Raw genomic sequence first — 18,519 nt, forward strand, 5'->3', positions numbered from 1 at the left:
AAATGCAATTTAATGCCACATAAAGGCATCCTGTGTCTTACAATGAGCATTTCAAATTATAAATTCACTTTAAAAATCTTTATTGAGGCAAAATCAATCTATAGATATACAGATTTAGATAATGAAATAGAAAACAATATTTGCATTAAAGCTGGTGGGAAAACTGATAAAAACAAGGGAATTAGAAATTACAAGCAGGATCTCTTTGCTGCTTCTCCCTCCTGGTGCGCAGTCAAAGCATCTCGTTTACGAGATGAGGTTTTCCTCTCCTCAATGTTTTCTTTGTTGTCCTCCATCACACCCTGAACAAAGACACAAACAAGGCATTTTTGTGAGAATGGCCCAGTTTCATTTTCAAAATACACCGTTAACTTTAGAATTCATTAAAGAGAAATCAAACCGCCTCAATCCAATTGATAATTGTGCGTGACCACAGCCCCACCTTGTGGGTAAATGAGCTACTACAAGGAAAATATCGCCCATCACTCAGGAATTACGGTAAGTCAAATAATAGATAGTTTGACAGGAATTCAGACAGAAAGAAGAGAGACTCACTTTATTCTGCTGAACAGCGTGCTCTTGGGTACACTTTCTGGCCTTCTCCGTGAACAGTTGTTTGTTGTATTTGAACTCTGATGACTGCATTTCAGAAAAGTGTGCTTCCAATTATACAGCATGTGGTGGACGCACATTTATATTGGTATATCTCTCAGTCAGCTTCCCAGGTAGGTTTGCATCACAACGGCAACAAGATCGGTGGTACTCAAAGACAGCAAAGTAGCAATTTCCAAAAGACAAGGATGTTGTGTTCTATTCTCATCATTATATTGCGAAAAAACAATTGTCTCCATGCTGTTTTCCCATAAATAGTATGGCAAAACACACATAGTGTGAATAAAAACAATGAAACACTCACTATATCAGCCATGAGGGGGTCATCTGGGTTTGGCTCAGCCATGAGCAGCTGAATGGAGGTCAGAACTGTGGAGATGTTTAACGATGGCCTCCAGGCACCCTTTAAAATGGTGTTAATTGCTACTTTATTCTATTATTCACTGATATAGTCTCAGTCACTGTAGAAGGAGAAAACTCAGGACCAACCTTTGGTGGAAGTTTGAGAGCATCGTGGCAGATACGTCCCGAATTGTCAATGTTGGGGTGGTAGATGGGGGTCAAAAACCGTATGTTGGGAGGCTCGAATGGATAGCTAGAAGAAAGATTTATCTGGTCAGTATCATAATCTTTATAACTGAACGGCAGGTTAATAATCAATGCCAACATTAAATTAAATACCGCTCAGGGACTTTGATCTCTAATGTAAAGATTCCGCCTTCATATGGAGTCTCGGTTCCACCAACTATCTCTGCAACACAACGGGAAAGCAGAAGCTTATTTATTAGATTGTTAGGTTAAAGTTGTTAAAATTGCAGCACCCTGTCAAGCAATGTCGCCTTTATTATTGTAGTGAGGGTGTGCGGGGATACTGACGGGCCCGGAGCTCGTCGAGCCGCTCCTCGGTCTGCCAACAGGTTATCCCCGGAGGAGGCTCGGTGCTGAGCATCTGGAGTTCACGCTTTAAACGAGAAGTCCTTTGCATATTGCTAATAAAAGAAAGAAAGAAAGAAAGAAAGAAAGAAAGAAAGAAAGAAAGAAAGAAAGAAAGAAAGAAAGAAAGAAAGAAAGAAAGAAAGAGTTAGATACAGTTTAAGGCAATACATGACACTCAAATCTAAAAGGATTTCTCGCTAGCAGCATCGATGCGACAAGGTTTCGCTTGAATATGTCAACGGGTTGACCACCCAACGACCATTTTCGACATGGTTGAAACAGTTTATTGCGTATAAAAACATAGAGCCTTACTTGTCAAAGAATAAAATCTGAGAAAAACAAAAAGAGTTTTGGATTTCCCTCTCTGGACGACGGCGCTTTTCTTCTTCTTCGCTTCCTAAAATTGCTGCTGCCGCCATCTGGCGATCGGGAGAAGAAGTGATTTACCAAACTACAGATTATCGAGGTTGTCATTTCAAGGTAATAATACGAATACTGATCAAATTCATAAATTATTCTGTTATTTGAATTATTCCATCCATCTTCTACTTCAGGGAAGTGTCTTTGCAGGTCTAACATTGAGACAATTCACCTATTCCCCTGGCAAAAGCATCTTCAACATATAATTCATTCCAATAATAATAGTAATGACAAGGATAATAAAACTTGTTGGGGCAGAGCATATAATCATTTTAAACTGACATTAAATGAAAAATAGAATAAAACACACACAGTCTTCACCACATTTTAATTGCCTTTGGAGGCAGTTGCAAAGATGACTTGATAAGCAACATCTTTATCACATTTGTCTTCCATTCTGACATCAATGAAGCCAGAATCTCTCAGAGCTGCCATGTAGGCATCCGGGTGCCAGTTTTCCCCTGAAAACAGATTCTTTTTACCTGCATCAGTGATGCGGGACAGAATTAGCGTGGTCACCATCCGACCTCCTGTGGACGATCATGAGATGCAAACAAAAGTACAGAAATGCCCATTTAAAAAAAGGATGAGGCCTTAATTGTAACGATATCCACAAGTGTTGTCGCTTCCCACCTGGTTTCATTACCCGGTGGATCTCTGCACCTCCCTTCCTGAGATCAGGCCAGAAGTAGTAGCAGTTACAATGGAATACTTTATCCACGCTGTTGTCTCCCAGAGGCATTGCTGCAACATCACAGTGGTGTAGGGTCAATTTACCACTGGCCACGAGATCCTTAAGTCTCTTACTTGCCATCTACAATTTAAAAAAATAGTTTTAAAATACTGCTTATAATAATATCATCACAATGTCATACACAACAGACTTCCACTGAATAAAAAAATGCAGGAACTCTTTTTAGACTCTCAGTATTCTCTCTTCACCTGATGCATGTATTCAGAATAATCCACCCCTATAAGGTGCCCCCTGGGCCCTGTGAGCATTTTAGCTGCAAACTGCAGACCGAGTCCTGGACCATGACCCAATTCCAGGACTGTATCTCCGGGTTGAATCCCGCAGTGCGACACGGCTCTTTCCTCAACGATCTGATTGTTGACTTTGAGGAACTTACTGATCAGCCATCCGGCCACAGATCGCGTTGGCCGACCCAGTTCTTGCGATATTTTTTCAACCCACATAACTGGTGAAAGAGGAGATATGTGCACATCTTAATAACGGTGACTGCGAAACCATTTGTATCAAAATGATTATTTTGAAGGTTCGTGTTATATATTATAATATTTATTTGGAGTAAACCTGAAATGTCTGAAGGAACTCTGCTTAAATTACGCGTGGACACACGCCGGCTCAAACTGACGTGCCAATTGTCATTCGGCATTTAAAAGTTTTAATCCAAATACACCATGGCGACAAATACAGACAAGAGTGGCTGATATTACACAATCTCTTACCTGGTTTGTCGCGGTCTGATCTAGGCAGAGTTGTTACGGGGGCGGAGGGTTGTTTTGAGGAGGAGCAGCGCACGCGTACTGCTCTGCTGTTTTTCAATGCTGTGCATTATGTATAATTGTTTGTAAAATTGTTGTAAGTATATTTTCATATTTCTAATGCGCATAGGGAAAATCCCCCCTCTTCCTCATAACCTGTTCCACCTCTGATGTTTGTTCCGCTGCGCAACTGAAACCGCAGTTTGGGGAACTGCGCCAACTCCAGTCCGCCTGTTCTGCACACACCCCTCCAAAAGGATAGTGTTTCTTTCGTTTTCACTTCCCGGAAGGATCAAATCAAGTTTTGCTTAGATATCTGTGTGGAATGGCATTTGAGAAACTTTGACTTGAATTGTTTTTTATTAATTTTTTGGCGAATTGTGTGTTTGTGAACAGCGCGCTGAACCTGTTTTATGGTTCAATCGAGTGTATTTGTGCGGAGAACATTTCCCTGTCACCTTTGAGCAAGGTAAGCTGAGGGTTCTGGGGCAAACCTTCTTGACTAATACCAATAATCGGAAAGTATTGATTAAATGCTTTTATTCTGCTGTGACTAGATTTCATTTCATTATCTGTGTTCTTGTTGTTTGATTCACATCCAGCAAGCAAACCAAACAATCCTTCCTCCATGTTCCATGGAAACACTCCTGTCACTGTGCACCAGTTCAGCTCCAATCAGCTTCCTGTTGGCAGCCCCCCAACTCTGGAAGACCTGTGGCGCCTACCTGGACGATTGCGTGAGTCTCTGTTTCTTGGGAAAGTAGCCCCATGGACCTCTGTTAACAGCCATTTTGTGTGTGACCTCAAATGACCTGCAGGAATCAACCCGTCGTTGTGGGACAAAGAGGATGTTGCTCTCTGGCTCCACTGGGCACAGAAGGAATATTCACTGCGCCGGCCTGAGAAGGGACGCTTTGAGATGAACGGCCGAGCCTTGTGTCTGCTCACCAAAGAGGACTTCAGGCACCGCTGTCCCAGCTCGGGTAAATGCATGTCCACATTTACAGGCCGCCAACTCCTTTAGCTCCTCACCTTCATCCCTTGCTTTCTGCAGGTGATGTCCTGTTCGAGATCCTGCAGTGTGTAAAAATGCAAAGGCGGGTTAACCCCCAAAAAAGGTCTCATCCACTCCCGACCGTGAACGCAGACGGCAAAGTCAGTCGCCAGAACCCTCCTCAGGGTGCCCAAGAGTCAGCCGCAGGCAGCAAAAGCCAAGGTTGGTCAGATTGAGTATTTACTTAAATGTTCTGCAGTTCTCAGTAGTTGTCAGTAATATTAAATTTCCACACAGATATGAATAGAAGCACTTCCTGGTTGAGAGACACATCATGCTGACACTAGTATTCACTCATTAAATGCATCGTTAAAGGCAGTAGGCGGTAATCATATATTCAGTCATAATGTTTGTACATTATTATAATTCATTAAACCATTTAGTACAGGGATAAAGATGCCTGAAAGTTGTTGTAAGCTGTCTTTCATTCTTTGTCTTTCTTTGGTGAACCATGTTGATTTACAGGTACACATTTACTGATCTTATCTTGTTTTATTATATATATATATATATATATATATAAAAACATGCCGTGCAGAATTGCTTTTCTTGCCTTCTGTCCTTTCATTTCATTGCATTTCATTCTATCACAAAGATAGAATGTGCCACTAGTTGATCAGCCTTTCAAATCAAAGTTAAGCATTGGGTGATTGTGGGGAGCACCTAGAAAAGAAAAAAGAAGTAGTGAAGTGTAAGCTTTCCTTGACTGTAGAATCACTTTTGCTTTCACTTTAGCTGTTTTTTTTATTTCACTCATATCTCTGACATCCATTTTCCCCTGATTGCAGCAAGTGTAACCGCCACTGCGGGCCAACCAGAGGCCGTGGAAAGTGTCAGAAATTGTCCAGTGATCGTTTACATGTATCCATCTCCAGTTACACACACTAGTGGGTCTAACGCCTCTCAATATCAGTAACAGGTTCTCACTGTCATGCATAGCTGATTTTATTTTATTTTTTGTCCCTGTCACCTCCTCTTTTTTCGCATATTCCTTTTCTCTTAGACGTAATAGCAGCTTTTCCTGTGGAGCCTCAAAACCAAGCAGGGATCCCTCCTCAAAGTGAGATTGTCACCCAAGAGCCACTAAACCTGTCCAAACCAAACCAAGAAAAACACTCATTGCTTCACGATGTCAGTGGCCACATCCCAGGTAATTTTGATTTATTTGTATTTTTTTAAAAACTGCAGTATCTCTATAAACAGTATTCCATCTATATTCTTTCGCCACCAGGGGGCGTGCTGCTTAAAAAATTTAAAGGCGACACTACGATGAAATAAATAAAGAAAAAACAGAAAATTTCTGTTATTAATATTGCCGATCAGATCCAGTTCTTACACAATTAAACACAGATTACTTTAAAACTTCATTGTGGCTGCATCATTTCCAAATTTGCAGTAAAATTCTAACTTTACTTATATACACTAATTAACATGAGATGTGCCATTTTCGTGACCAGAGTGCAGATTGCTGTGGGACTATGTGTATCACCTGTTGTGTGACAATCGCTACCAAGAATACATTCGATGGGAAGACCAAGACAGGCTTGTATTCAGAGTGGTGGACCCAAATGGACTGGCGCGTCTCTGGGGACACCACAAGGTCTGTGCTCCTCAGTACAAAGGAATAAACCAGCAAAAATGGAGAAGAAAACAGAAAAAATAAGTTGTATTAAACTGAAAAATCTCATATTACAGCGCAGAGACAATATGACTTATGAGAAGTTGTCCCGTGCTTTACGACACTACTACAAGCTGAACATCATCAAAAAAGAGCGAGGACAAAAACTGCTCTTCAGGTCTGAGTCCTTTGCTGCTCAGTTTCCTCCTGTATTTTCATTACAGGAACACACACACAACACATTAATTCTTCTGTCTTTCTTTGAAGGTTTTTGAAACTCCCAAAAAGCAGTAATCTTAACGCTCAATCCAAGATACATGAAGACACTCTGGATGAGAACTTGCAAGACCCCAGTTCTCCACACGACTTGACTGAGGATCATTTTGAGGTTTCTCCAGACCGTGCATCTCCACAGCCTCCTCCATAGCAAATGCTGCCTTTTAAATCTTCTTTAATCAATACAGTTGCTGAATTGATAACTTCAGATGAGCCAAAATCTAATGTTAGAATTTCAAGCTTGGAACAGGCAGATCAAATGTTGCTGTATCTATTTTGTTGCTTAATAATAACAAAAAAAAAAAAAAGAGGATAAAGATTTTTATTGCACAACTGTCATGTTTTTCTATTTTTGATTAATTAAGTGTGTTCCTCTTTGGATTTGATTTACAGAAAATTACCCATGCATGTATAGAATCAATCAAAAAAAAATATATACTGTGATTTCTTTGTTCTTTCTAAAAACAGCTAAGAAATCAGTGCTTCCACCAAAAACGGTCACAATCATATTTTTGCAACGTGTGTGACATTTGTAAAGTGCTTGTTAAAGTACGTTTGTATAATTTATTTATTTGAATGCTCAACATGTGATTATTGCCCTGTAAGGAAGAAGGGATGATTCGCACTCATTTGGCTTAGCAACCATAGTCCTGTGTGTTCTATGTTCGACTTGAGCTGAAAATCAGGTAAAGTGACATGATTACTGGTACAAATAAAACTGCTGATGAAGAATATTTGTCACTTATTACTTGTAAAAGCAGATATGTGGTCGGACAGTTTGCTGTCACGGACGGGTTGACTAGGACCCGAGCGCAGGCCAGGACACAGTGGTAAAATGGTCAAACAAGCTTTATTTACAGGGGGAGGGGGCACACAAAGAACACAAGGAACATGGAGCACACGAGGAACACGAAGGCAGCCCTCCAGGACTGCGGAGGGTGCAGGGAACAGGGGCGGCCCTCCAGGAGACACAGAGCAGGAGCACAAGACGAGGGAGACAAACAGACACCCTGACAAGACGAACAGAAGACCCTCACAAGACAAGCAGACACCCTGGCACTGACAGGCAGGCGCAACCTGCTTAAATAGGCAGCACGATGTAAATTGCCTACAGGTGCGCCCGCCAGCAGTGCCAGCTGCCACCAATTGTGCCCCACACCACCCCTGCAGCACAACGACCGACACAACCCAGAAACCCTGACAGTTTGCATGTTTAATTAAAAAGAATAAATCACTATGATTTAATCTTGCAAGAAATAAAAATACAGGTATGGTGGGGGGGTTAAGAATATTGCACCGATTTCAAATTCTGATTTAGAATTGGTGCAACGTTCCTTTATTTTTGGTACTTTACAAGGAAGGCAACCAGCCTTGTAAAACTAACAGAAGGTCATTGATATGTGTTGTTTTTAGTAAGCTATCACATGTCTATGAGCAATTATGTGTGTCCAATTGAGGCTGGATTAAAAGTCTGATGTTCAAGCCAACACCCAGTTTCCACTAGATACCTCAGCCAGCTCCTGCTTTGTCTATCAAAAATAGAACGGAACACTGCCACTCTCCTAAACAGGTTTTAGGAAACAAAATGGCCCCTGGAGTCTTCAGTTGTCATCATCAAGATGTTCCTCCGTCCATCTCCTTCTCTGGATCTGGATTCATGGCAACTTACCAGTTAGGGGTTGCCCAGTGTCTGCTGAATTACGTGCCGTGGAAGATCCGCTCAGCACCGTGTGTCCTGGGTGTATCTGCAGGGTCTCTGGTTGCTGCTGCAGTCGTTTGTGAAGTCAGCCTGGGTGAGACGCTTCTTTCTTTTGCAAAACCTAGATCTTTGTTGCACGAGTTCTCACTGAAAGTTTCCTGTGTTTCAGTCTCCATGCGGGATGAGATGCTTAACTTTGCTAAACAATTGAAGGCTTTCATGCTGGGACCGTTTAACCCCTCAGTCAACCTTCTCCACTGGTTAGAAATGGTTTTATACAAGCATCTTCCTTCAAACGCACACCATCTGGCCAATGGACGTCTTGCTGTAGCCATGACCCGAATGGATGATGGCAAGCTCATCATCAAGTCTGAGTTTGAGTCCAAAGAGGATGTAGTCCAGGTTAGTTGGTTTTATGCAGTAAAATCAGTGGTGTGTGATGAGCTACATGGCTGGTGAGGCAGCGAAGCTGCAGATGTACAGCTTTTCACTAGAATGAGAGTAGGAATTAAAGAATGGCGTGCCAAAGCTGATTTTGACCTCAAAGGAAATATTCTGTTGCTTTTTAAAACAGCTAACTTTACTCAGTATCAAAAACAGCGTTCAATGCTCCCTTTGATCTTTCATCCTGTATTGATTGAAGCAAACCTTTTGGCTCAGATGTTGATCTTCCGTTATTTAGAACTTCCCGTTTTGACCGAGAGTACTTTTTAAAAAAAATGTTTGTGTTTAGATGTACAGTGCTTGAAGGTTCTTCCTCTCTGGCCTCCCCTCCTCAACATCTCTTATTGACATTATATCACAAAACTATATTTTTTTACCATGTTTATCACTCTTAGGCTTTGCTGTGTAGCTGCTTTGTACCTGGTTACTGTGGTATCACGGCTCCATCCATCAAAGGAGTAGTGAGTTTTTTTGTTTCCCAAATTGCTCGTTGGTGATGATACTTGATGCGTTTCACAATGTTAATGATGTTACATCTCAGCATTATTTAGACGGAGGCTTCACTAGCATGCTGCCAGTACTGCCTGTGTCCTGCAGCGATATATTGACTGTGTGTCCGTTTTCTGGAGAGACTGACATCTGTCCCAGAGACACAAATTCCATGTTGGACATGGTCGTGAGCGGAACCACGTTGAAGGGCAATATTGCCAACACTCTCAGGATCATAAATGCTCTCTACCCCATGGCTTTGGAGGTCAGTTGAAGAAGTTTCACCGTAATATTAAACATTGTTTTCTCATTGGGTTTCCTTTCAAAAATTTCAAACCTAAACACACCCATAAACTCCCTTTAAAAAACACTACTAAAACAAACATGGGTGTGTGGGTTTAATTGATTTTAAGAGTGGTTTATTGCTATGCTTTGACCAAAATAATGCTCAAGAGCAGCATAATAATACTAAAGGTTTCATGAGCTCTCTTTATTATTGTTCTTCCTCTCATTAGACTCTGGAAGAGGCTTACAAAAGCGGCTACAGAGATGCCATTAATTTCCTCCTCAGCAAAGGTGAGACATCTTTATCTTCTCAGGGTGAATTAAAATTCCTTCTGGTGCTCAGTCTGAGCTGCTTTAATTCCTTCATACCATCCACTGTGTGTAGATCTTGTCCCATATTTGACTGTGCATGAAGAATTCCAAGGGCCACTAAAGCCTAACAAAGAGAAGTTATCAGTTCCTGGAGAAACAGACCAGGAGGTGACAGAGGGAAAAAAGGAGGTGACAGAAGGAGACAGGGAGGCGTTGACATCATTTACAGATGTCGCAGGTCTGAAGAAAGGCAACTCTGAGGTGCAGAAAACAAATGGAAATCATTCTTTCCATTTTGGCATGATGAAGAATGGTACACACACACTAACATTTATTCTACGGTGCACAAATAACACTTTCTTTAAAAAAGAAAGTTGCTCACACTGCAATTCAATCGGTTTCTTCAATATTCTTTAGCTCTGTTGGGAAGCATTGTTTCCTACTTCGGTATGTTTGGACTTCCAGCGAGGATCCTCTACTACCTGTTCCTTCCTGTCATGGTGTCTTATTACACTGCAGTCCAGGGCAGGCACAGGTACTTACAGTGTATAACTCTCAATACAGCGCACCAAGCTGTTAGAAATGCTATTGTTGTTGTTCTCTGTCATTCAGGCTGGAGTTGTTGTATGAGCAGACATGTGAATTATTGTTCTGGACTTATCAATGTCTGAGATTCTTGACAATCTTCATGTTCAACATATTCATCTGTACCCTTGAGAAGAATTTGAAAGACCGGTAAGAGCATATTGTTTGAAAAATAATGACCTTTTCTTGTCCTTTTCAATGCCTCACATCCATGTCTTGTTTTTTGTCTATATCAGGATGATACCCTTCATTTTGCTTCTCAAGTGGCTAAAACCTCACCTATTTGCAGCCATACAGGAGCAGAGGAAGGCTGCACCTTAACTGCATCCTGACACACAGGCAAAACTTCTAAGACCACAAGAATCCATTTTTACAAAACCAAGACTTTGATTTTATCTACCTGTGAATTCCAAACTGTGAAGGTCATCATATTTCAGACGATTCAATCGAATTCAACCTCGAGCTATAAAGGTTCATTAATAATTATTTAAGCTACAAGAGTGTATTTATTCCATGTATGTGTGCCTCTAAAAAGAAAATGTTATGTTTACTGCTGAACAGACGTGTGTCTGTGTATACTGTATTGACAATGCTGATAAGCAACGGACACAAAAAATATATTTATTTGTTTCATAAAAGTGTTAATTGTTGGCATGGATTAAGTTTAACCTGCATTTAACGAAGAAAATATAATCAGAATATAATCAGAATATTTCAGGATCTAGACTGTTTAACTTGTTTCAATGACAAATAACTGGAACATAAAGTAAACACATAAAAAAAAAGTTTTTGTGTGTCATACGTGTCTGTTATTTTCATTCAGGAAAAACAAACAAACAATGCTTTCATTTGGATAGCATTTAAATATGGCAACCTTCAACAAGATTATGCATTTATAAGGTCGACTCTGTAACCAGAAAGTGAGAGTAGATGTTCATCAGCTGACTTGTGTATAAAGGAACATGTATGAGGTTGCATTGTAAAATCACTCCTGGGTGCAGCTGCAGGGGGCTAATTAGCAGCACAGCTAATTTGATTTACACAGGAGATGTGACTGTGAGTCCTGTGATGTGCTATTTGGAGGATGCACTCTTTTACTTTATGGTCACAAACTTGACTGGACTTCATGTAACACAGGCAGTGTGAGATTTCTTGTGTAATCAGCTAAAGCATCAAACAAATTCAATTTAATACAAACATCACAAAGTTTTCCCTTTTTTGCATTTGATCCCAACACTCCCCTGATCATATATATTATATCATATAATATATATTATATGATCAGACATATGTGCTGCACAAAGGCAGGATTGATGGCAGCTCTTAGAGGCCAGGAATCATGTCTCCACAGAGAACATACAGGATCCCACTGACAGAACCCCGAGGGACCTCGCAGACTGAACTGTGATTTTCAACAACGCAGGCTGGATATCAACCATCCCACCACACTGATTACTACACAATCTCTAGTTTTCTCTGCATTTTAAATAAATAAAACCATGTTTTCATATACCTACTCACATCCATATCCCCCCAAGTTAACCACAAGTTAACCTCAACATGAACCCAACGGTTATAATGACACCATAATAACACAATAAGTCCAGAGATTTAATTTTCACAGAATTTTCTTACATGTAGTGTTTAATATTGGCCTTGTACAGATGTGTGTTACCTGGGGAATGATTCTTTTATATAATCATGGGGATAAATCTGCTGCTGTCCCACACCAGCCACTGATCCAGCCAGTCAGTCACCGAACAGCTGGTCTCGTAAAGCCCCTGCTTTACGAGACCAGATGTGGGAGTTCTGCCATTATAATCTCAGGAAAGACAGCAGTTTTTGCAAAATGTGTGAGTGGAGCTGTTAACGCAGGTGGGAATATGAATGGAAGTATACGATTCGGATGCTTTGTAAGCAGAAGCACGAGCTGGGGGACAGACGGCCGTGCAGACTGGCTGATTTGATAGAGACAGAGCACAATGAGAAATGAGCGTGACCTTTTCAGTTACCTTTAAGTGACCTTTACCAACTGACATGTGGAGACTGTGTCCATTAAAAGAGTCCTCAACCACTGCATCAACATGCACCTCTGGGTCAAGCAACTTCCCAGCAACATGCTGTTTCCAGGCATGTTTTGCAAATCTAAAAATGTAATTATGAAAAATACTTCAGAAAGCTCTTGACCTTAAGATACCTCATGCCTTATATAAGTAACATCTACTCTGTGTTTGTCTGTGGGCAATTTGCGCGGGATAATTTAGATTAATCCTCATCCCTTAATCAACAAACCTTAACAGATGTTGCTGGGTCTCACAGGACAGCCGGAATAGTGTAATGAACCTGTGTGTATGTGTGTGTGTTTGTGGGTGTGTGTTTATAAAAAACAACAACAGATTGTCAGTTTTCTGTCTAATCTACCTCCTTCGCCTCCCTATTTTCCCCATCCTTGATCTCCAAACCCAAAGTCCAACTTTGATGAAATGAATAATTTTAAAAAAAGATCACTTTCTGTCCTTTCCTGTCTTTCATAATCACTGTGGCCAATCTTTTCTTTTAACTATTAATCACATACTAACTTCTGTCGAAACACTATCACTTGAGGGGAAGTGTCAAACTGAAAGCGTTCATATTTACTCGTTACAAATTATTAAAAATGCAGTCTGCAAGATACCTTCAATGTTGGAAGTAACATGTAGAGTAGAGAAACCCAAGATTAAAAGGCTAGATAAATGTCTGATAATGTTGTCTCTGTGGAATTAATGTAGTAAGGATTTCAAAATATTGGAAACCCCCCACCCCCTGCCACAACGCACACACAGTCACAGTCACACGCACACACACACACACACACACACACACACACACACACACACACACACACACATTCTCGATAAATCACCAGAAAGAGACTGCAGGATTAATATCAAAAGCTGTTTAAATCCTCAGCGATACGATGTAATATCTGGATTTAATATTTCAGAGGATTTTTTTTTTTTTTTTTAATCTGAGTTTGAGGCTCATTTCAACAGAAATACAGCTGTTACTGCAGGCTTAGAACACTGAACCCTGACGTAGCATTTTGAAAAATATACATCAGAATTTTGCAGTTTGCTTTTGTAAATTAAAAGTAAGTGTTATATCAGTTTTCAACACGGATTAAAAGGATCCTGTAGTATTGATAAAGAATCTGGATACAGCCAGTGTGCACAAATCTTTTCTGAGACATGCATGAAAGAGACGGGAAGTTTTAAGATAAGGCATTGACAAATATATAAAATAATCATATAGAAGATATATCAAGATAAGAGATGTGACCATGATCAAGGGAATTTTATGCTTAATAATGCATTGACTGAGTCTTGAATGATGTTAAGCTAAGTTAACAATGAACTGAAAGAAGCAAGAAGTAAAATTTAAAAGGCAGAATATATGTTGGACAGATATTCATACTCAACTTTTCCAAACTGTTGCATCACATTTCAATTTCAAAACACATTTCAATAAATCTTTTTTGCACAAACTTCACACAAGACATTTATTCTGAGGTCAATTTCCTGGATCCCAATAGACATGTTAAATATTCCACCTTCCAGTAATTCTTGCACAGCTGGGACAAAAATGTTATGAAAGAGACATTAATAGCACATTTAAAAATGAACATTCTAAAGATCAAACTATGATTATTTTTTTGCCTCTTGCCCTTGTCTTCTAAAACTAATTAAAGCTTACAGTTTGAATTTCAGTTAAATAGTCATGGATAGAGAATAAATAAAAAAGAGTAGGAGTAGATTGTAGTAAGAGCTGAAATTAGAACTACCAAATATACTACTGATTATGTGTAATATTATGTATGTATCTGTTACAACTAAAAAGAATAAGACATTTTAAAACTGGAAAAGCACTCAGAGAGCAGAGACCTTCTCCCTGCACTATAGTGTAGTATAGTATAGTATAGTATAGTATAGTATAGTATAGTATAGTATAGTATAGTATAGTATAGTATAGTATGTATACCTCACCAGACTTTATTAGGTCCACCTACTCACGTGCTTGAAAACACAAAAAGCTCCCGAGCCAGTCACAACTCAGTGCATTTAAGCATGTAGACGTGATCCAGACAACTTACAGAAGGTCAAACCCAGCATCAAAATGGGGAAGAAAGGGGATTTAAGAGCTGTTGGTGCCTGATGGGCTGGTCTCATTATTTTAGAAACGTTTTACACGGACAACTAGGATTTGCTAGGTCAGGAAAAGAGAAGATATCAGTGAATAACAAATGCCTCGTTGATGTGAGAGGTCAAAGGAGAATGGGCCGGCTGGCTCGAGATTACAGAATGGTAACAGTAACTCAAATGACCACTGAGGAATGCAGAATACCAGCTCTAAACACACCTCACATCTAACTTTGAAGAAGATGGCCTACAGCAGCAAAAGACCAAACCGGTGCCACTCCTGTCTGATAAGAACAGGAAAGTCAGGTTACTATTGGCACAGGCTCACCAAAACTGGAAAGCTGCTACATTCAGATGGTATAGTAAGAATTTCACATAAACAACACAAAAGCATTGATCCATACTGCCTTGTATCAATGGTACTGGTGGTGTTACGTTTTGGGGGTATTTTCTTGATGCACTTTCACTTGGTACCAACTAAGCATTATTTAAGCCGTATTGTTTTGCAACCACAGTTGTATCCTTCTTCCAATGGCTACTTACGAAGTATAATGCACCATGTCACAAAGCGCAAATCACATTTAACCGGTTAGTGGAACATTAAAATGAGGTCACTGTACAAAAGTGGCCACCACAGTTATCAATTCACAGTCCAGTAGAGCTCCTTTGGGATGTGGTGGAAGAGGAGATGCATATCATAGATGTGCAGCCCACAAATCTGCAGCAATGGTGTGATCCTATCATGTCAGTATGGACCAAAATCTCTAAAGAATGTATCCAACAACTTGTTGAAGTTAGGGTAAGTATTCTGAAGGCAAAAAGTGTTTGAACCTTTGACTAGCAAGGTGTACTTGTGTAGTGTACTGTCTATACTGACTGGCCAGTCAGTATATAGACAGTATTAATACAAGGTTGCATAACATTGTAATTGCTTTATGATCAACAGCACTTGGCCTTTGATCTTGAACTATGATCCTTGGAAGAAAGTCATCCCTAAACCCGGAACATCACCAAAATTAAATTATCTGTTCCTATGGCTATTGTCATCATTTTCGAAAAGTTTCAATAAAACGTGTTCATATCTTTTGGAGTTATTTTGTTCACAAAGAGACAGATAGATTCCAGCTGCCACATAACCTCCAAGGCAGAGGTAAAACATTAAAAATACATACGAACAATAATCAGGAGCTTAGATCAGGGTTAATGAAGTTGTCTACACTGCACCAAACTACAGCCCATCCTGTATGTACATACTAATGTATTCACGTCTTATGGAAAACATGTTCATGGACCACACAGGACCACTCGTTGATGGAATTCACAGCGGTTCCTTCCAGTCTGTCGGCCTTTGTGTTCTGTTTTGAACATTATCTCACTTTATTCATCTCTGTTTGTTACACTCCCAGATGCCGTTGGCTCGGCTGAGTGACAGTTTGCTGCCCTTACTGATTTCGGGTTCAGTATTCATGGCTTGCTCAACAGCATCAGCCAGGGGCCACTTGTCCTCGGCTTCTGTCTCTCTGTGGTAGAAGTAGTTAAAGTTGGAAACAATGACAGGGACGGGCAAAGCAATGGTCAGCACTCCCGCGATGGCACAGAGTGTGCCCACCATTTTGCCCCCCAAGGTGATGGGACACATGTCCCCATAACCGACAGTAGTCATGGTTACAACAGCCCACCAGAAGCCGTCGGGTATGCTGACAAACTGTGTGTTTGGCTCGTCGACCTCTGCGAAGTAGATAGCGCTGGAGAAGAGGATGACTCCAATGAAGAGGAAGAAAATGAGCAAACCGAGCTCGCGCATGCTGGCCTTCAGGGTCTGTCCGAGGATCTGCAGCCCCTTGGAATGACGTGAGAGTTTGAAAATACGGAACACTCTAACCAGGCGGATGATGCGAAGAATGGCCAAAGACATGTTCTGCCCAGAGCTTGCTTCTGGCGTTGTGAGTATTTCTGTTACCACAGTAACAAAATAAGGTATGATGGATACGATGTCAATAATGTTCATGAGGTTGTGGAAGAAGTCTCTCTTGCTGGGACAGACCAAAAATCGAACACACAGCTCAAAAAAGAACCATGCAATGCAAGCCGTCTCCAGAATGAAGAAGGGATCAAAGATGGCCGGGGCTGTCGAAGAAGAATGGACTATGGATTGGTTGAATGGATGTATCATTATGGGCACGACTGAGTTTCGGTCGTCATGGAATTCCGGAAGAGTTTCTATACAGAAAATAATGATGGATATGACAATAATCAAAACAGACACCAGTGCCACACCTCGGGCCGCATTGGAACTTTCCGGGTACTCAAAGAGGAGCCAGAATTGCCTGTAGACTTCATTTTCCGGTAAAGGAATTTTGACATCCTTGATAAATCCTTCGTCTTCTCTGAACTGCTCCATGGCGTCATTCCCAAGCTCATAGAAAACAATTTCATCTGCGAACACGTCGAGGGGAACGTTAGCAGGACGTCTGATTTTACCCCCTGACTGATAGTAATATAAGATCCCGTCAAAGCTGGGCCGGTTCCGATCAAAAAAATATTCATTTCTCATTGGATCAAAGTAGTCCATCCTCTTTGAGGGATCGCCGAGCAGGGTCTCAGGAAACTGGTCCAAGGTTTTGAGCTGCGTCTCGAATCGAAGACCAGCGATGTTAATGATGACTTTCTGTTCTCCGTCGTCGAGCCCTCGCTTGTCTATAAAGAGGTCCTCGTAACACTCTTTGGCGAGCTGGTTGAAGATGGTCTCACTCTCTGTCGTGCCTTCACTGTTCAGCAGTAGCTTCCAGTTAGAGATGATGCTGGTGCAGTCACTGCGGCCCCTCCGGCTTGGCGTTTGCACCTTTGTAGTTTGGGAGGGAACCCCGAGCATTTGTGAATGCGGTGCTGGTGAAGATGAGGTGGATCCCCACATAGAGGCATGGCTGTAGTGGAAGGGTGAGGCCTGTAGAAGGTAGCTGCTTCCCGGGCTGCTGTGTTCCTGGGACATGTCCACTGTGAGAGCTGTGGTCATGTTAGGATAACTCTCATTCTCCAGGCATTCGCTGAACTCATCCAGACTCTCAAAGTTCACCAAGGCTACATCCATGGCTGTTCCACAGCCAGTGCGAGGCCTTGAGACACTGGGATGAGGCTATCACATATACAGAGGGACAGATGGAGGGTGCAGCGACCAGGATGAACATAACCGGCTTTGGCAAATCAGGAATGTCCCTCTTTATTCTCTCTTTATCCTGGTGAACAAAAGAAAAATGACAGAAAAAAGGCATCAGTGCTTCTTAAAGTGATTTGTTTTGTGATCGTTTGTTCCAGATGAACAATATGGGGCATCAGAAAGCTGCTGCAAAGACTTTGTATTTACTGACAGTGTGCACCTTCTGAACTTTCTTATACTTAATAAGACCAACAACCAAACCCCTCAAAAACCAAAACAAACATATTTAAAACTGAATCAGCACATTCAAAATACTGTAGGTTAAAGGCAAGGGCAGCACAGGGAATCTGTGGCTAGCATGTAATTAACCTGTTGGTCAGCAATAGAAGGCCCAGATCAAGACACAGGCTCCAAGTCTTGATTGCGTATATAAATTGCAATACGTATATATCAAGTTCAGGCCATTGTACATAGCAACAATTGACCAGCAATTAATGAAAACTATTTCATAACACCACAGGAAGAGCACATCTGGACCAGGCTCTGTATTCTTCATTAGCTAAGCTCACAATCTGGGACAGCAGTTTCCCAGGAGAACACGTCACAAGAAAAGTCACATCAAGGAATAAACACTTTCCAATAAACAAACACTTTCCAAAACAATTTGGGATGCTGCTGTGAACAGTTATTGGGGTTATTGGAGTTGACTCAGTTGTGCTAAAGACAAGAGTTTTATTTATTTTTGCTTATAAACCAGTTTATTCTGGTATACATGGATTTGAAACCCTCATTATAAATTTCCCCCACAAATAAACAAACACACACCTTACCTTGTTTAGCATTTGGTCTGGATGATGGCTTTAGTTACAGTAAAATTCTAGGAAATGCTTCTCCCCACAAGTTCCACCACTGTTAGCTGTTGAGCAATGTCCTCAATTGGCATCAGAATGACTC

At 40.9% G+C, this 18,519-nt stretch overlaps 4 protein-coding genes and 1 long non-coding RNA gene across 10 annotated transcripts in view; 2 read left to right on the forward strand and 3 right to left on the reverse strand.

Annotated features, from left to right (window-relative positions):
• Positions 1–63: 63 nt before the first annotated feature.
• Positions 64–3,635, reverse strand: LOC101078453 (ubiquitin-conjugating enzyme E2 T). Of its 6 annotated transcripts, none has more exons than XM_003963316.3 (11): positions 3,439–3,505; positions 3,099–3,167; positions 2,602–2,782; positions 2,451–2,498; positions 1,861–1,967; positions 1,489–1,601; positions 1,294–1,363; positions 1,102–1,207; positions 917–1,015; positions 556–639; positions 64–302 (listed from the first exon to the last, which is right to left on the reverse strand). In XM_003963316.3, the coding sequence occupies exons 4-11, from the start codon at positions 2,454–2,456 to the stop codon at positions 189–191; spliced, it is 699 nt and encodes a 232-aa protein (XP_003963365.3). In that variant the 5' UTR covers positions 2,457–2,498; positions 2,602–2,782; positions 3,099–3,167; positions 3,439–3,505; the 3' UTR covers positions 64–188. The 6 variants fall into 6 exon arrangements, with proteins under 6 accessions (XP_003963365.3, XP_029689992.1, XP_029689995.1 ...); XM_029834132.1 differs by lacking the exon at positions 3,439–3,505 and adding an exon at positions 3,284–3,423; XM_029834135.1 differs by lacking the exon at positions 556–639 and having other exon boundaries at positions 3,439–3,635.
• Positions 3,636–3,762: 127 nt separating this feature from the next.
• etv7 (ETS variant transcription factor 7) lies at positions 3,763–7,154 on the forward strand. The gene is made up of 9 exons (XM_011602446.2): positions 3,763–3,943; positions 4,077–4,211; positions 4,293–4,457; positions 4,529–4,690; positions 5,317–5,415; positions 5,532–5,678; positions 5,986–6,128; positions 6,224–6,324; positions 6,414–7,154. The coding sequence occupies exons 2-9, from the start codon at positions 4,103–4,105 to the stop codon at positions 6,571–6,573; spliced, it is 1,086 nt and encodes a 361-aa protein (XP_011600748.1). The 5' UTR covers positions 3,763–3,943; positions 4,077–4,102; the 3' UTR covers positions 6,574–7,154.
• A 101-nt stretch (positions 7,155–7,255) lies between these two features.
• LOC115249200 (uncharacterized) lies at positions 7,256–8,371 on the reverse strand. Its single transcript, XR_003887913.1, has 2 exons — positions 8,092–8,371; positions 7,256–7,984 (listed from the first exon to the last, which is right to left on the reverse strand). It is a non-coding gene; the product is annotated as an uncharacterized lncRNA (long non-coding RNA).
• pnpla1 (patatin-like phospholipase domain containing 1) lies at positions 7,563–11,021 on the forward strand. Its single transcript, XM_003963313.3, has 10 exons — positions 7,563–7,690; positions 7,993–8,215; positions 8,291–8,523; positions 8,961–9,026; positions 9,107–9,319; positions 9,570–9,630; positions 9,725–9,964; positions 10,069–10,186; positions 10,264–10,386; positions 10,473–11,021. The coding sequence occupies exons 2-10, from the start codon at positions 8,008–8,010 to the stop codon at positions 10,555–10,557; spliced, it is 1,347 nt and encodes a 448-aa protein (XP_003963362.1). The 5' UTR covers positions 7,563–7,690; positions 7,993–8,007; the 3' UTR covers positions 10,558–11,021.
• A 4,701-nt stretch (positions 11,022–15,722) lies between these two features.
• The window catches only part of kcna10a (potassium voltage-gated channel, shaker-related subfamily, member 10a), a 6,553-nt gene continuing 3,756 nt past the window's right edge, over positions 15,723–18,519 (reverse strand). Inside the window, exon 2 of the mRNA XM_011602471.2 lies at positions 15,723–17,644. Within this exon, the coding sequence (XP_011600773.1) occupies positions 15,793–17,499 (1,707 nt within the window). The 5' untranslated portion in view covers positions 17,500–17,644 and the 3' untranslated portion in view covers positions 15,723–15,792. The remainder of the gene's footprint in view (positions 17,645–18,519) is intronic.

Source organism: Takifugu rubripes, chromosome 3, assembly GCF_901000725.2.
Source record: "Takifugu rubripes chromosome 3, fTakRub1.2, whole genome shotgun sequence".
Lineage (NCBI taxonomy): Eukaryota > Metazoa > Chordata > Actinopteri > Tetraodontiformes > Tetraodontidae > Takifugu > Takifugu rubripes.